This window comes from Styela clava, chromosome 5 (genome assembly GCF_964204865.1).
Source record: "Styela clava chromosome 5, kaStyClav1.hap1.2, whole genome shotgun sequence".
In the NCBI taxonomy this organism is placed as follows: Eukaryota; Metazoa; Chordata; class Ascidiacea; order Stolidobranchia; family Styelidae; genus Styela; species Styela clava.
In genome coordinates, this window is record NC_135254.1 from 21,182,114 (window position 1) to 21,199,100 (window position 16,987).

The 16,987-nt window shown below is 37.0% G+C and overlaps 1 protein-coding gene across 1 annotated transcript; it reads right to left on the reverse strand.

Moving 5' to 3' along the window:
• Nucleotides 1-10,218: 10,218 nt before the first annotated feature.
• LOC144423016 (uncharacterized) lies at nt 10,219-12,894 on the reverse strand. The gene has a single exon (XM_078113176.1). The coding sequence runs from the start codon at nt 12,892-12,894 to the stop codon at nt 10,219-10,221; it is 2,676 nt and encodes an 891-aa protein (XP_077969302.1).
• Nucleotides 12,895-16,987: the final 4,093 nt, after the last annotated feature.

The window sequence follows — 16,987 nt, forward strand, 5'->3', positions numbered from 1 at the left end:
TGAATGCACGTATTCAGTTGTACTTTGTAACTTAATGCATGGGTGAGCGTAGTCAGGTCGACTTTGTAACTTAATGCATTGGTGAGCGTAGTCAGGTCTACTTTGTAACGTCAAGAATGGGTGACCGTGGTCAGTTTTACTTTGTAACTTAATGCATGGGTAAACATAGTCAGTTTTACCTTGTAACGTCATGAATGTGTGAGCGTAGTCAGTTTTACTTTTTAACGTCATGAATGGGTGACCGTAGTCAGTCTTACTTTTTAACTTCATGCATGGGTGAGCGTAGTCAGTTTTACTTTGTAACGTCATGCATGGAGAATTTTCTTTCTAAGGTCACTTTGGCCAAGATCTTGCTATTTAAACCAAAAACGTGACAATTTATACCAGCCAATCTTTAGTTCCGACACGCAGTTTTGTACATATATGTTACGCTAATACAACAGAGTGTGTCGATATGTTATGTAGAATATAAGCGACTTAGTATTAATTATGAGGCTCTACAAGAAGCCTAAAACGTGTTGGGCGGTGACATTTTGGGCTATTAACTTACTTTGATGTATCTCTGCCAGGTTTCACGATAATTAACAACTTCACCACTTTGAATATGTAAATGTGTTGAATGAAACGACGAAATTGTATGGTGATAAAAACAAATGATTCCAGTATCGTAGATATAGACGTGTAAATAATTCTTGCAATGTAGAGGTCCAAATAAATATATAGTAATGTTGAGGGTTGCTAAAATTTACGGCAAACCCAACAGGCAGGTTATTGAGGGCATGACACGGCTTGTTAAAATTTAGAAAACTGGTATCCCCAACAAAAAACCATCAGTAGCCCAATTAGTAAAACATTTTTAAACTGCCAATTAAGGTGATTGTTTATTTTTTGAGATTCCAGCCTACATATACGAATGCCGTCAATCATGTTTTGTCGACGTACGATTGAATCATCTCATTGGCATACACGACCAGTATAACCCATGGAAGTTGGTCGCAAGATAGTAAAGTTCAGTGTGGCGATCGGGTCGTGAATAAAGCGCCGTTAGGTCAGGTACCGAATAGATTAGCACCGTAGGTCAAAGATAGGTAAGTTGTGGCAGATAGGGAAGTGGGTCCGAGGATAGGAGGTTGAGGGAGATAAGGCAGTAGGTCGAGAAGAGAGAGGTTGCGGGAGATAAAGCGGTGGTTCGAGAATGTGAAAGTTGGGGAGATAGAGCAGTGGGTCGGGGATAGGAAAGTTGGGGGAGGTCAGGCAGTGGGTCGAGGATAGGAAAGCTGAGGGAGGTCGGGCAGTGGGTCGAGGATAGGGAAATAGCGTAGTGGGTCGAGGATAGGAAGGTTGAGGGAGATAGGGCGGTGGGTCGAGAATAGGAAAGTTGAGGAAGGTCGGGCAGTGGGTCGAGTATAGGTAAGTAGATGGAGATACGGCAGTGGGTCGAGGACAGTTTTAAGTGTCTTTAACGGAGTCCTGAGGCTCCGTACGGAGCACTTTGAGAACCCAAAGTCTACGTGGTAGGATACAAATGGTTTTGTGAATTTAGGACTTATATTTACTAAAATACAATTAAAATCTAACAAATAACACGCGAAAACTGACAAAACGAGGTAATATCACAACCACGAAAGACTGTCTGAATGGCAAATATATCTGAGCGCTTTTGAAACGTTCATTGTTACTTCAATTTTGCACTTATGCTGATTGGCCAATGTTACGGCAGTAAATAAGGAAGTGTATACTCGGGGAAACATTCATAATTATGATCAGAGATTTATAAAGTTGGTATACATAAATACGCTGCACTGACGCGATGCTCATATTTATGGAAAATTTAAATTGTTTCGCGACCCAGAGCGGAGGGCTTCGCGACCCAAATTTGGGTCGCGACCCCGTAGTCGCGGACCCCTGCTCTAGAACACTGGTTTTCAACCAGTGGGCCATGGCCACTGGTCCACAGGAACATTTAAAGGTGGGCCACAGACCTATTAAAAATTGCTAGAGTTGCTGATAAAGTTAGTTAAATTTGATGGTAGTAGTAACGGATGGTGCTGTTTTTTGTTACAGGGTGGTAATTTCCACCTAATTATTATTAAAGTGAAAGTGTCAATTTTCGCAGAATTTTTTTTATGTTTTTCGTGAAATTTTTCCCCAGCATGAAAAAATTAGTGGACCACAGAATTATTGTGCAGCAAAATTGTGCCACAAATGAAAAAAGGTTTAGAACCATTGCTCTAGATTCTAGAATATATCCTCATGATGTTGGAGACAGACTTGTATACGCTGCGCAAAATTGTCTTGGTTTTGTGGTCTTGGTTCATTGGTTTTATGCTGAAGCGCACTTCCTGCTACCTGGGCATGTCAATAGCAAAAATATTGTTTACAGAAAGGGGCACATTGGGAAGTCTTACAGAGAACGCCACACCCAGTGCGCGGCATGTGTAGACATTTGTGTACGTAATGTTCCGTACGAATATGGAAACGAATATCAAACGGTGAATATGGTACATTATGTGATGGTGCTGGAAAAGTGCTGAACATTATTTAAACAACATTGATGATGAGGATTAGTGGTTTAAGCAAAAAGTTCTGTAAAAAAAATTAAATAAATTTTCTCAAATTTCGAAGAAGTAATTGGGAAATTTAAGGGTTTGGTTTTTTAGGTAACTCCGTATTTCGTTTTTTCTTTTCGAAGTATTTTATTATTTTGACCTATATATTTAATACAGTATATCGCTTCATACAGAGTCATTTTCATGTTTTAACTCTTCAGGCCACAATTCGGTTTACCTGCGACCAGTCCACATTCTTCTTTGATGTCAAACCACATTTGTCATGAATGAACGAGGTTGATTGACTATGGGCATCTATACCCACAGTTATATACACTAATACAAATAGGCTACATATCAACATAAATATTTTGCAGTTTATACAACCTTCCTCTAGCACACTTTCAGAATCATATCGGCTGATGCAAGTCATTTCATATTGATATCAGACGGGATAGAAAATGGCGTTTCCAAAGATATTTCATGATGATTTCTATAGCTTTGTTTACAATCCTCTTCCATGTACTCATATATATCTGTACATTTTCTATGTGTACTTTACAGTTGTAAAATTTTGGTTATTTTATAGAATAGAAATGGCAAAATATAATTCAGAAATAAAATAAATTCACGCCGAAAATTGCGCCTTTTGAAATTAAAGATTTTAAAAAAGTTACAGTCAGGAATTTGTATCACAACGGACTCAAATATTTTACTATGTTTTGGAATGAATATCCAAACAGGAGAAATGCCCATAAAATTAATTAAACGAAAACGAGTGAAACGACGTCATGGATATACATTGTCAAACACCGGCAAGTCTTAAAACATAATGACGGTATGCAACTGAAACGAATGAGATTTATAGAAAAATTCAGTCACGCCGTGAAAAATTTTGTTAATTCCTCAGGCTAATTAAGTTTTGGGCATATATTCTTGCCTATTTCTTTAAACTTTTCTTACTTCTGCATAAAAAATATCTTAATTAATGAATCACAAGTTAAGTAAAGTGTTATCTTGAAAATTTATGTTTGTCAAACACACTGTTGACAAATTGAAAGTTTTATAAGAGTCGTAAAAATAATTTGTAGCATAAAATGATGAGAGATATCACAAAGTGTGGGGTCAAATTATGGTGTTTCCGTAGAATGTGCACCAAGATGGCGCACAACCTGAACATAGTATGTGTATCAGGTTAGGGTTAAGGTTGTGCGCCATCTGTGTGCACATACTACGGGAGCGCCCAAATTATTATCAAAGTAGTGAAGCGCCTTTTTCGACCTACACTGGTATATCTGAACAACAAGAGGCGATCTAAATGAGGACTTCACCTGAACGAATCATTGTGTTTCCGCTGTATGGAGTATTGGCTTTGTAGTCCAGCGGATAAGACCTCAAAAATGATGGAATTGTGCACTTTTGGAAGCAAGCATGAAACTTGGCACACATGTACAGTAGCATCCCCTGATCAATTTTGGATATGGTGCCAACCGAGAAAATACCTCGTTGCCATGGAAACGAGGCATCATCCGTATTGCTATTTTGAGTGAAATGAACATCACTTTATAAAAGGATATTTTCAAGACAAGTGAACCGATGTGTATATAAGAAGTGAAGAATATGATCAGAAGTACATTTTGACAATTTCCCTTGATATCAGAATACCTGGTTACCTTGGAAACGAGGTATCATTATCGACCAAACGCGGTTATTTGTCGCACAACCTGTATTTTCTGTTATTGTCATGAATCACAAATTAATTAAGCTACATTCACATTCAAAATGTAATTCCTTTTGTGCTCAATCAAATGACATCGCCAATGGTATACTTTTAAACTCATAGCCACGTGAAGCTGGTGAAAATATAAAATATATATCTCATAGCCGACGGATTACTGTTATCTTGGAGCTATCATATCGTCATCATATATATTAATAAAGATAAATTCATTCTTTTAACTCTGGCATGGAGTATATCAGCCAGATAAAAACGGAAAACTTGCATTATATTTCAGCTCAAACTCGGCTGGAATCGTTGATTTTGTAATCTATATCTAACGTCGCCGTATGAGAGTGTTACAATAAAAAAATAATTAGAAAAACGATTGAAATATTTATATTTTCCAAAAATATATTCCACGTTCTCTGGCATTTCTCTTTTCTTTGTAAACAGATGATGTCGTTGGCTTAGCAATTACCCAGATGTTAGATAGATGTTGAAATACGGTTGAATCCTAATTGATGACTAGGATCGACAATATTTCGACCTCTATCTATCGACATGTGCCAGCTAGGTAAGCCAAAAAATTATTTAGACTCTTTGGATATTGAACAAACTTCAGAAGCAAGAGCTTTCCTTTCGGATAATTATTTTATTTCCCCTCAGGTTAATGAGCTACGACATCATCTGTTTACAAAGAAAGGGGAAATGCCAGAGAACATCCCCCCTACATCAAATTCTCTGCTGCAACACATACGTAGGGCAATCTTCCAAGGTGTGTTTATTTGGAGCAAAGCAACAGAGGTTTCACAAAATTTACCCGATGCACAGAGATGGGGATGGGAAAAAGTAGAAGACAAATTTTTACCAAGATGGATGACTATCCCTGAAGCAGCAAAAATTCGCACAGAGCTGATTCATTGTGGCTGCAAGAAAGGTTGTGCTGCTCGCTGCAAATGTTTCCGTGCTGATTTAGCATGTACATCACTATGTTTCTGTGATGGGGATTGCGGAAATAACGACTGACATTGCAAAATTGATCGGGGATGCTACTGTACATGTGTGCCAAGTTTCATGATTGCATCCAAAAGTGCAGGAGTATATATCTAAATAGTAAAATCGCCCCCACTAGTTTGTGGAATATATTTTTGGAAAATATAAATATTTCAATCGTTTTTCTATTTATTTTTTATTGTAGCACTTACACACGGCGACATTAGATATAGGTATATTCAACGATTCCAGCCGAGTTTGAGCTGAAATATAATGCAAGTTTTCCGTTTTTATCTGGCTGATATACTCCATGCCAGAGTTAAGAGAATGAATTTATCTTTTTCAATATATATGATGACGATATGATAGCTCGAAGATAACGATAATCCGTCAGCTATGAGATATATATTTTATATTTTCACCAGCTTTACGTGGCTATGAGTTTAAAAGTATACCATTGGCGATGTCATTTGATTGAGCACAAAAGGAATTACATTTTGAAAGTGAATGTGGCTTAATTAATTTGTGATTCATGACAATAAAAAAAAATACAGGTTGTGCGACAAATAATCGCGTTTGGTCAATAATGATACCTCGTTTCCATGGTAACCAGGTATTCTGTTATCAAGGGAAATTGTCAAAATGCACTTCTGATCATATTCCTCACTTCTTATATACACATCCGTTCACTTGTCTTGAAAATATCCTTTTATAAAGTAATGTTCATTTCACTTAAATAGCAATACTGATGATGCCTCGTTTCCATGGCAACGAGGTATTTTCTCGGATGGCACCATATCCAAAATTGATCAGGGGATGCTACTGTACATGTGTGCCAAGTTTCATGCTTGCTTCCAAAAGTGCATGATTTTACCTCTTATCCGCTGCACCATTGCCAATTGAGGTAAAATTTTATTAAGTAAAAGTCGATTGCAGTCACTTCAAGGATCGCAGTATAGACCCTACCCAACATGAGGCAGTAAAAAGAAGGGCGTCTCAAAAATGTCGTGTCCCACTCGTCCTAGTTTTCCCACCTGTGCCATGTATCCCATTTGCCACCCCAATTGCCTCACTTGTGCCACGTGTCCCATTTGTCGCTCAAATTGTCTCACTTTTTCTATGTGTCCCACCTATCCAATTTGGCGGCCTAGTTGTCCCGCTTGTCCTATTCCCTACCCCACTTGTCGGACGTCCTACAAGCCCGGCTTATCCCACGTGTCCCGCTTGCCCCACTTATCCTACATACATGGAACAAATGAGATACGACAAATATCAATTTAATATGTTCTGGAATACCTGTTCGTCAATCTGAAATAATGATAACTATATATATAGTTTGCACAAAACTATTTCATCCTGTCTGTCTCCTACAATCCAGATGATAAATAAATATTATCGGAATATTCTTATACAAGTGATTACAATAGTTTAATCATGTACAAATCACCTATACGCCAATTTTCATCACCTTGGGACAAGTATGACATCGTAACCCGAAAATCTGGGTAATACAACTAGGTTCATTACTCACGAATCCACGATTTGTGATATCGTTAACACTAGGCTCTTATTTATTTGTTCTCATAACCACAACCCAGACGTTCATGGTGCAACTTATTTTTGGTCATACTGATTTCAAACACTATAAGCTTCTCAGCAATATATTCAAGTTCATACTTGATCCCTTCTGTACAACTTCTATAGCACATCATTCCGCTCTTGTTACTATTTTCCTATTCGTGGCCACTTATCCTGTCATCATACTCACATATTTACCCGATTTTTAAAATTTCGAAATAGATAAATTATATCAATTCAAAGCAAAATTAAGACTAATATGATAGTAACTTTACTATGTACACAGCTTACAAGCCGAAAAAGAAACCCCAAACTAATTACACAATCAGCACTTCATAACCCACTCTCCTACCAAAACGTACTTCACATATATGATATATATTGTAATATGCGTCCTTCCGTGAATTACTTTCTCTCTTTACTCTCCTGTGGCTGTAATCGATTTCTGCTGATTCAAACCCTACAAATAATGCCATGAAAACTAAGCCGATTTTATGTAAATGTTGATTTTTGTTTACCTTTCAAATAGACAAAAATACAGATATAGAGAGAGCTGATAGAAAATGAAGAAATATATTATGCACTGTGTAAGAACATCTAAAAACGATTGGTGACTCAAAGGCAAATGAGCTCAATAGAGTCTCTGGTAGAGTGGTGTATCATAGCTAGTGAAAGCATGAAAACGGTTTTAATGGATTTGTTCGACATAGGTCCCGTGTCTCAGCGTTCAGCTTTTGTTTGATAGAATTCCACTCATCTCTAGTTCCACAGAGAAACAAATTGGTCAGATTGAACGAGAATGAAAAACACCGTTTTTCTCTGAAATATGCAGAAGTCTTCGTTTTTATTCTAAAAAAGTATTTATTATTTATTCCATTCTAAGAAAGCAGTGTCGAAGATGGGTACGAATGTACAATGACTAACAATGAGACAGTACCGGTAGCCTACGGTGTCTACAAATGCCGTTTCTAATTTGTGCCATTTTATGGCATTTGTCTCACATATACCAAATGTCCCACTATTCCAACTGTTACCATATAGATTATAGAATATATATATATATATATATCTTGGAGCAAATGATTAATGATGTATTCACATGAGGTGACAATCATACAATTGGGACACTAATTATTTTGACGGGTAACTCACCACAAAGTCCGTTATCTAATCATTCAACATTTTCAAGTCTCAACACCGAAGCAATCCACATCGGTGGTATCGATAAGAATATGTAATGAAGTTGCCTTGACTGAGGCTGCTGCTGTTGACCACCCAAATTTTTGACCAATGACCCTCAATGATTTCGCTCTCGATGTCTTTGTTACAGTATATATAAAATAAGTTAAACGAAGTCACACTTTATTGATTAGAAAGATGATGCACTCCGAATAAATTTTTGGACTAATAATATTCAAAACCACGGCGATTCATTGATTTGTTCAAAGCGGATTTCTTATATATATTTCCTCTCGTTAATCGGGTACAAGGGGGAGAAAAAGTTCCGGCACTACTTTGACAATGATTTGAACCACACTTTGTGATATCTCTCACCAATTCATGCTACGAATTGTTTTTTTTTGCAATACATATAAAACTTTTGATATGTCAAGAGTATGTATTTCACACAAATATTTACTCAATTCAGGATATATTTATGTACTTTGAAAGCTTTTATGCCTTTATCACAAATTTTATTATTTTAATAAACTCGTGATGAATTAGCTTTAGTTGAACAAATGAGCAAACATACATATGCTTGATGTAAAATTAGCATCAGAAATGCAACAGAATTTCCCACGGCGTAACTATAGGTTTTATATCCGTGCCAATTGCATACCGCCATAATAATGAAAAGATGCCGAATTTCGTTTTTTAATTTTATGAACATTCCTCTTTTGTGGTTATTTATTTCCAGGCATAATAAAACAGTCAAATAATATCCTAGCGTAGTATTATATAATATGATAGAATGAAGGATGTCGTGATCGATATTCCTTACTGTAAATTTTCTAAAATTTTGATTTCGAAAGGCGGTAATTTCAGAGTGATTTTCATTTTCTGAATTATATTCTGACGTTTTTTTGCGAAAACCCAAAACTTTAGAACTGTAAAGTACACCTAGAAAATGTGCAGATATATAACAGTACATGGAAGAGAATTGTAAACAAAGCTGTAGAAATCATGTAGTATCTCTGAAAATGTCATTTCCTATCCCGTCTGATATCTATATGGAATGACTTACATCTGACGATATAATTCTGAAAATCTTGCTGGAAGAAGGTTGTATAAACTGCATTATGTTGACATGCAGCCTATTTCTAACAGCGTACATTACTGTGGTTATAGATGTCCATAGCCATCCAACCTCGTTCATTTATGACAAATGTGGTTTGACACCAAAAGAGAATGTAGACTGGTCTCAGGCAAGTATTTATGAACGTATTTGATGTATGAAGTATACATGCTGTAGATTATAAGCGACTTAACACTTATGATGAGGCTCTACAAGAAGCCTATAACGTGTTGGGCGGTGACACTTCGCGCTATTAACTTCCCCTGATGTATAACCTGCCAGGTTTCTCGATAATTAACAACTCCACAACTTTGAATATGAACGAAATGTAATGCAGTCGATAAAATACCAGTCTACATGCACAAGTACGATATAGACGAATAAATAAACGACGAAATTGTGTGATGATAAGAACAAATAATTCCAGTATTGTAGAGACACAAACGATCACAGTATTGTAGAATGTAGACGTCCAAATAAAGTTATGTTGAGGTTGAGGGTTGCTAAAGTTTACGACCAACCCAACAGGCAGGTTAATAACATACTTAATTCTAAAGATGCAAACAATAGCAACATTACAACATGAAAACAAATCAAACCCTATTATTTAACTTAAAGACAAGCGAATAAATCCGCTCATTACGGCATATGAATTAGCATTACTAACAGACTAACCGGCAAACTCTTAGCACAAATAAATTGTAAACAGCCGACTGGCAATGATTTGAAATAATAAACAAACACAAAAACGAGAGAAAAGAAAAATCGATAAAAGACTTTTTCCCCGCCGACAGGCCTATTCCTACCCACGAACAGATGGTGCAATCGCCTTGAAGGGAGTAGTTTATTAGCGGTCATTCGACAAAAGTGCAATGACCGATTTCTCTCGAAATAACCCCGGGTCAAATATATGCCAAATAAAACAAAGAAACTTTGTCTGTAACATTCCCGGCCTCAAAATAACGAATTGAACAAAAGTTATTTTCAAACATTTAAACAAAATACAGACAAGTTTCTTTCCCATCACTAGTTAACATTTGGTGCAATTCGAAACGAAATGTGTAAATCAAAATATGTACAAATCAAGGTGATTCTAAGTAACATAGCTTCCTTATGTCCCGAATGTAAGTCGACTTTGCTGTTCTAACGCGAACTCGACGAACATTTCCATATTGGTCTGGATAAACCTCTTCCACAAGAGCTTTAGGCCAAGACCCACGAGGAGAGTTCTCATCCATAACCAGCACTAAATCTCCAACAGCAAAATTCCTCTTTTGTTGTTGCCATTTTTGACGAGTCTGTAGTATTTGCAAATACTCCTTCACCCAACGATTCCAAAATTGATCTGCCATCCACTGAACCAACTTCCATGATTTTCTGTATCCATCAGCCTTGAGAAATATATCAGATGGATATGAAGGATCTAGACGTCCAGTCAGTAACATTCCAGGTGTTAACGCTTTCAAATCCTTAGGGTCATCTCCAACGGCTGTGATTGGTCGGTTATTCAGTATCCTTTCTACTTGTGTCAGGAATGTGTAGAAAGATGCCTCCGTCAGCTGCCGTTCCCCAACAAGAGCAGTTAACACCTTTCTGACAGAGCGTATCATGCGTTCCCAACAACCGCCCCAATGACTGGCAGCAGGAGGGTTAAAATTCCACTTTATTTCTCTTTGGCTGAGACTCTGATGAACCGACTCGTTCCATCTTTGCACACCCTCCTTCAGATATTTGTTAGATGCAGTAAAATTTGTACCATTGTCAGAAAACACTTCCAAAGGCAAACCCCGTCTTGCAGTAAAACGATCAAAGGCCTCAAGAAATGCTGATGCATCCAAAGAATTGACAACTTCAATATGGAGAGCTCTAGTAGCCATGCAGGTGAATATAGCAGCCCATCTTTTGACTTCACTCCGGCCAGACTTGATCAATACCGGTCCCATCAAATCTACTCCTGTACTTGCAAAAGGAGAATTTCCTGGTGTTACTCTAACTTCTGGTAATGGTGCCATAATTTGTGTTCCAGACTTAGAATGCATCATTTTACACTTTAGACATCTTCGTATTCGATTTCTGATTGCAGAATGCCCTTTGATTATCCAAAACTTTTCCCTGATCACAGACAAAATGTGCAATACACCACTGTGTCCTTCTTGATGATGATAATGGTCGATTATCAAGTCTGTAACATGATGATGATAGGGTAAAATCAGTTGATGCTTCGATTCTCGAGATAAACTTGAGCGCTGAAGTCTTCCACCAACGCAAATTACTCCATCGATCAAGCATGGTGTCAAACTCTTCAAACTTGATGATTTAGTCAGTTTCACATCTTCACTAGAAAATGCTTCATCTTGTACAAGTCGAATGACATTAGTTGATGCCATCTTGAGTTCATCAACACTCAATCCAATTTGATGAAATTTAGGTTTATCCTTCTTATCATACTTACACAGAAAACATTTCTTGAAGCGACACAACCAGGCAACACTTCTACATAGCTTCGTCCATGATGAATATCTTTCCCAGATTTTGAATAGAGCTGGCTTCGATTTTCCAGTTGTTGCACACACTTGACGTGTCGATTTTGTTTCTGGATCATTATCTGAAACCTGTGGTAATATCTTTGGTCTTTCAGGCCAGTTTTCCTCCGAATCACAAAGAAAGTTTGGTCCCTGAAACCACATGTTGCACTTGTTCAATTTGCTAGGCATTACTCCTCTCGAAGCAACGTCAGCTGGATTATCCTTCGTTCTCACATGACGCCACTGCGATGGCTCTGAAAGTTCATGAATGGTTGCAATTCGATTTGCAACAAAAACTTTAAATCGGGTTGACACATTATTGATGTACTGTAAAACAGACATTGAATCTGTCCAGTAGACGATCCTTTCAAATTTATATTCCAATTCCGATTGAATCATAGCACTTAGTTTTGCTGCAACCACCGCTGCGCACAGTTCTAATCGAGGAATTGATACCGCCTTCAAAGGAGTTACTCTAGATTTTCCTGCGACAAATTCACATTGAACTGCTCCAGAAGTGCTGACAACTCTTACGTAAGAAACTGCTCCAAGACCAGATTCACTGGCATCACAAAAGGTATGCAACTGCATCTTGCATGATTCATACCTAGTTCCATGCAGCCATCTTGGTACCCTCACTTTTGCCAATTCAGATAATTGTCCAATCCAATTCTCCCATAGTTTAATTGCATCCATAGGAAGGTCATCATCCCAGCTGAGATCCTGGGCACACAAACGTTGCAATAACTTCTTCATTGGCAACAGGAATGGGCCCAGCATACCCAACGGATCAAAGACTTGACTCAGCATTGAGAGCAATCCCCTCCGAGTATGTGGTTTCTGCTGAATATCGACTTCAAATACAAAGGAATCTAGTGGAATATTCCACGACAGTCCGAGTACTTTCTGTGACGACACTTTGTCAAGGTTCAAGTTCTCTGATGAAACAGCTCTGTCAACTTCCGGTATAGAATTCATAACTTCAATGCTATTGCTAGAAAACTTCGAAAGATGGAAACCCCCATTTTCTAATAGACCGCAAACTTCTTTGATTCGTTTCAATGCAAGAGGAACAGTCGGCTCAGATCGTTCTAAGTCATCGACATAAAAACTCTTTCTAATAGCATTCAAGGTTTCTTCATCTTCATGGTTCGCATTATCTTCAGCTACTCGTTTTAAAGCGTAACATGCAACGCTTGGCGACCAATTTCCTCCAAAAAGATGAACGTTCATTTGATACTCAGCTACTGGTTGTTTGAGATCACCATCTGGCCACCATAAAAATCTCAATGCTTCACGATCTTCAGGTGTGACTAGAACCTGGTGATCAGTGTTCACTATTAGCGCACTTTTTTGCGAAAATTGCGAAGCACTTTCGCAACTTTTTTTAGGGACTGCGAAATAGCACTTTTTTCCGATTTTGAAGAGAAATAGCACTCTTTTCCGATTTTGAATGGAATAAAAATTCAAAGTTAACAAATATTTTCGAGTATTAAGTTGACAAATAAGTAACATACTAGTACTTTTGTAACTCAATTCTGCATATCATAACGATATTTACCGGAATTCTAACCTATGAGATGCAGACATAGGAGATAAAGCTTTTGCATTAACGGCAAAATTCTTGTTTATAATATGATTATTATACAAGCACACCGATTCCGCTTCTCCCGCAAAAACGCTCCGCGTCTTTGAAACCAGATGTTGGAATACTACCAGTGCCTTTCTTTGAACGAAAGTGGTCATGTGACTATCAATGATATCGTTGAATTCAAAATGACTATAAAAGTGTTAGTAAAGCGTTATTGTCACTTTGGATGTATTGTGACCAAAGTGCACGATTTTCAAATCAGACGAAACTTTTAGCAGCATGTCACAGATTTGCAAAATCACCAAATTCACAAAATACCATTAGGGGCCATTTTATTGTAATCACAATGTTGAAAGCACGTGGTATTTTGCGATATTTACACAACTATTTCTCATTGATATGCGAGTACGGGTGGGCAAAATTCAATATTTTATTGAATTGAATATTTTTAACGAGTACCGAATAACAAATATTTTTGGAACGTCGGTTGAAACATTAAAAAATCGGCAACAAAGCCTTTTTACTGGTTAATTCCGTTGTAATCGCTAATTGTTCTTGTCACCGATCGTTTTGGCGGCGATATCCAGGTTTTGTTAATCTATATTCCCGCCCTCTCTTTTTTACAAATATGAATTCTTGCGGGTCGGCGGACATCGAAGTTTTATATTTCGGGTTTACCCGTTTGTTCACATCGGCAACAGCTGTTGAAGACATTGAGGACTCAAATTAACATTTGCGTTGGCTTTAATATTACCTATCAAGATTTGTAAATTCACAGTCCCAATTTTATGCGAATGGTAATATTATTGTCGATACCGTGATGCTGATATTTATTAAGACGATAATTAACTTTCTCATGTTTTTCTATGGTGATAAACTTCGCAAATCTGAAATTGTGCCAATCCTGAATGTTGATTTAAAATAGTGATTGAATAATTCGGCAATAAAGGCATTTCTGCGTGGTCATAGGACGAGATAACGTTAATGAACAGCACTTCTTTTACAGGATATTTTACGTATGCGACTTAATGCTAAAAAGATTGGACTCGAGTGCTTTTTTTTTCGAGTGCTCGAGTGCCTAATAGAGGTCAGGCGCTAATTGTAACTAATTCCCTCAAGTTTCAACATGTTTTCAACAAAACAATACCCCGGCGATGATTATGGCTAAAATGTTACCGAGCAATTCACAATTTTATTTATGGAATTTGAAAATTCACCAGTTTCTTGACGATATTAATAATGTCACGCCCTAATTATTAGTGCAAAAAATACTCCCCTTCTTCCGCGGCGGTTTGACGGGTTCTTTGTTCCAATCTTCAGAAATTTCTGACACGGGGAGGGATATAGAATACTGAATCCGTAGGGTTGAATCCCTGTCGACTTACTGGTGATTTTCCGTTTTGGAATGCGTGGAACATTCTCTATTCTAAATTAAATGACGTTTCGCGGGCTAGAGTTCTCCCCGAAAATGATGTGTACCAGACGTTAGTTAGACTTAGATAAAACATTAGATTAATATATTTCATGACGCCCCGTTTTCGAAAATACAAAATTATATCGCAAAAAAATGCGTTTCAATACATTTGGAATGAAACATTATTTACGGTTAATTCAGATCATATTTTACTCTTCATGACACCCGGTATCCGAAAATACAGTTGTATTGCGAAAAATGTGTTTTGTTACATTTAAAATAAAACATTTTTGCGATTAATTTAGATCATATTTTATTTTTCACATTTAAAATAAAACATTTTTGCGATTAATTTAGATCATATTTTATTTTTCAGGACACCCGTTTTCGAAAATACAAGGTTATCACAAAAAAATGCGTTTTGTTACATTTATTTTGCATTCCCAACAAAATACATATTTTCCCTAATTAAAGTCGTCGATGAATCTGTTCCTGTCGGTCAAGCTTGACACACGTTTGGACGAGTGTGGGGCGGTTTTTTGGTCGACGATAAATTAAAAAGTTGCCACACGTTATTTGTATAACGATAATAACTGAAAAATTAGATTTTATAATAGAAGTGAATTTGTCTCAAGATGGTATTTTACGATTCTTGCCCACAGAAAATAAACACGCTGACAGGCTTGGTTATAATTGATATTCGTTTAATTTATTTAACACTATTAATAAACGCGCCACACCAAGTGCGGTCATATAAATTGCAGTCGCATCGGTATGGACTGTATGTTTTTGGCGCTCTCACATTAATTATAATTTTCAACAAAACAATACCCCGACGGTCATTGAAGCTGAATTCGTTACCGAGTAATTCACAATTTTATTTACGGAATTTGCAATTTCAAAATCTCACTTGACGATTTTGATGATGTCATGCCCTAATTATTACTGCTTAAATGCCCCAAAATACAACAAATGTAATCATTTTCGACGATAACAGGCGCAACAAAACGAAATTCGCGATTGTTGCGACTCCCTCTTGTTTACAATTCTAACATCCCGCCGGCCATGTATGGTCGAATAAAATGTTCACATATTCGAAACATGACTTGGCCAAGGATGGAAGGGATCACTAAAGAGCTAATAGAAAGTACATACGCGAGGGTATGATATTAATATCGAGAATATTTGTGAGCATATCACAGGACGGAAATATTTTGCACCCGGCTGTTTGATGGCAGAACAACGATACGCTAAAGTTAATTGGTCGAATACAGGGAAGTATTTATTTATCATCTCACTTGCGAACATCGAGGTTTGGGCGGAATTGTACGATCATGTTGTCTTTCTTAAATAATAACTTTTTCAATAAATGTTCATTTTACTTTTGCGTCTTTATTATATGTCGGGTTTTCATTAATTTTAAATTCGAAATTGTCTGAAATACTCCAACAGGTGTATAAGTACAATAATAATAGTACTTACCAGGGAAGTTAAATACACACGATATGTTAAGGGCGTCGTAACTCCCGTTTTTTAATTTGATTGTTTTACATTCTGCTTAAAAAACAACGTGGTTTTGCAGTCATCTAACGTAACTCTCGCGACCAAATCTTTTTTGTTTTGTATGGCATGGTCTTGGCGACGAATTTATTGCCGACTGAGTTTTAATTGCGTTTTAGGATAAGTTATTTTCTGTTTGTTGGTTTCTAAACTTTACAAATGTGGGTAGCAATTACTATTAATGTGAGATTTGTGCATATGAACGATTGAATATCGCGACTGGATTTCCGATATCTGAGAATGCGTATATCAGCGTTCATGTGGTCGAATAAAAATTATTTATCAAATGGATTGGTATTTCGAGACACTCTCAAAATTATTTGGGATCCACTATCATATCATTCGTTTATTTTTTATATTCATGTTTTTTTCAAGAATCACCCTCGTTATATTTCGTGTACCTTCGCAAAAGAAAACTCTTTGGTGCCATCGTTCCTATTAGTGTAATTGAAATGTATGGAAACCTCGCAAGTGCCGTTGTGATGCGAATATTTGATACTAGGTCAGCAGCATTACAAAGAGTGCTATTTATGAATGCTGAAAGTACATGACATTACTAAACATTTTGCCGATATATGATGTTTTCTGCCTGATTTAAACTAACTCGCACGCAAACCAAGGCATGTCGACATTTAAAAATTACTTGTCTTTGGGTAAGCTCTGAAATAGTATAATATAAATGTAAATGAGAAAGTAGGTCACGCTAGCTCACGAAAGGGGAGGATTTTCAAAGTGGTCTTGTGTAATATTTCGGAGAAAAA

Bases quoted from the DNA above. Each gene is read 5' to 3' on its own strand.
- LOC144423016 (XM_078113176.1), bottom strand. From the start codon at position 12,894: ATGAACGTTCATCTTTTTGGAGGAAATTGGTCGCCAAGCGTTGCATGT.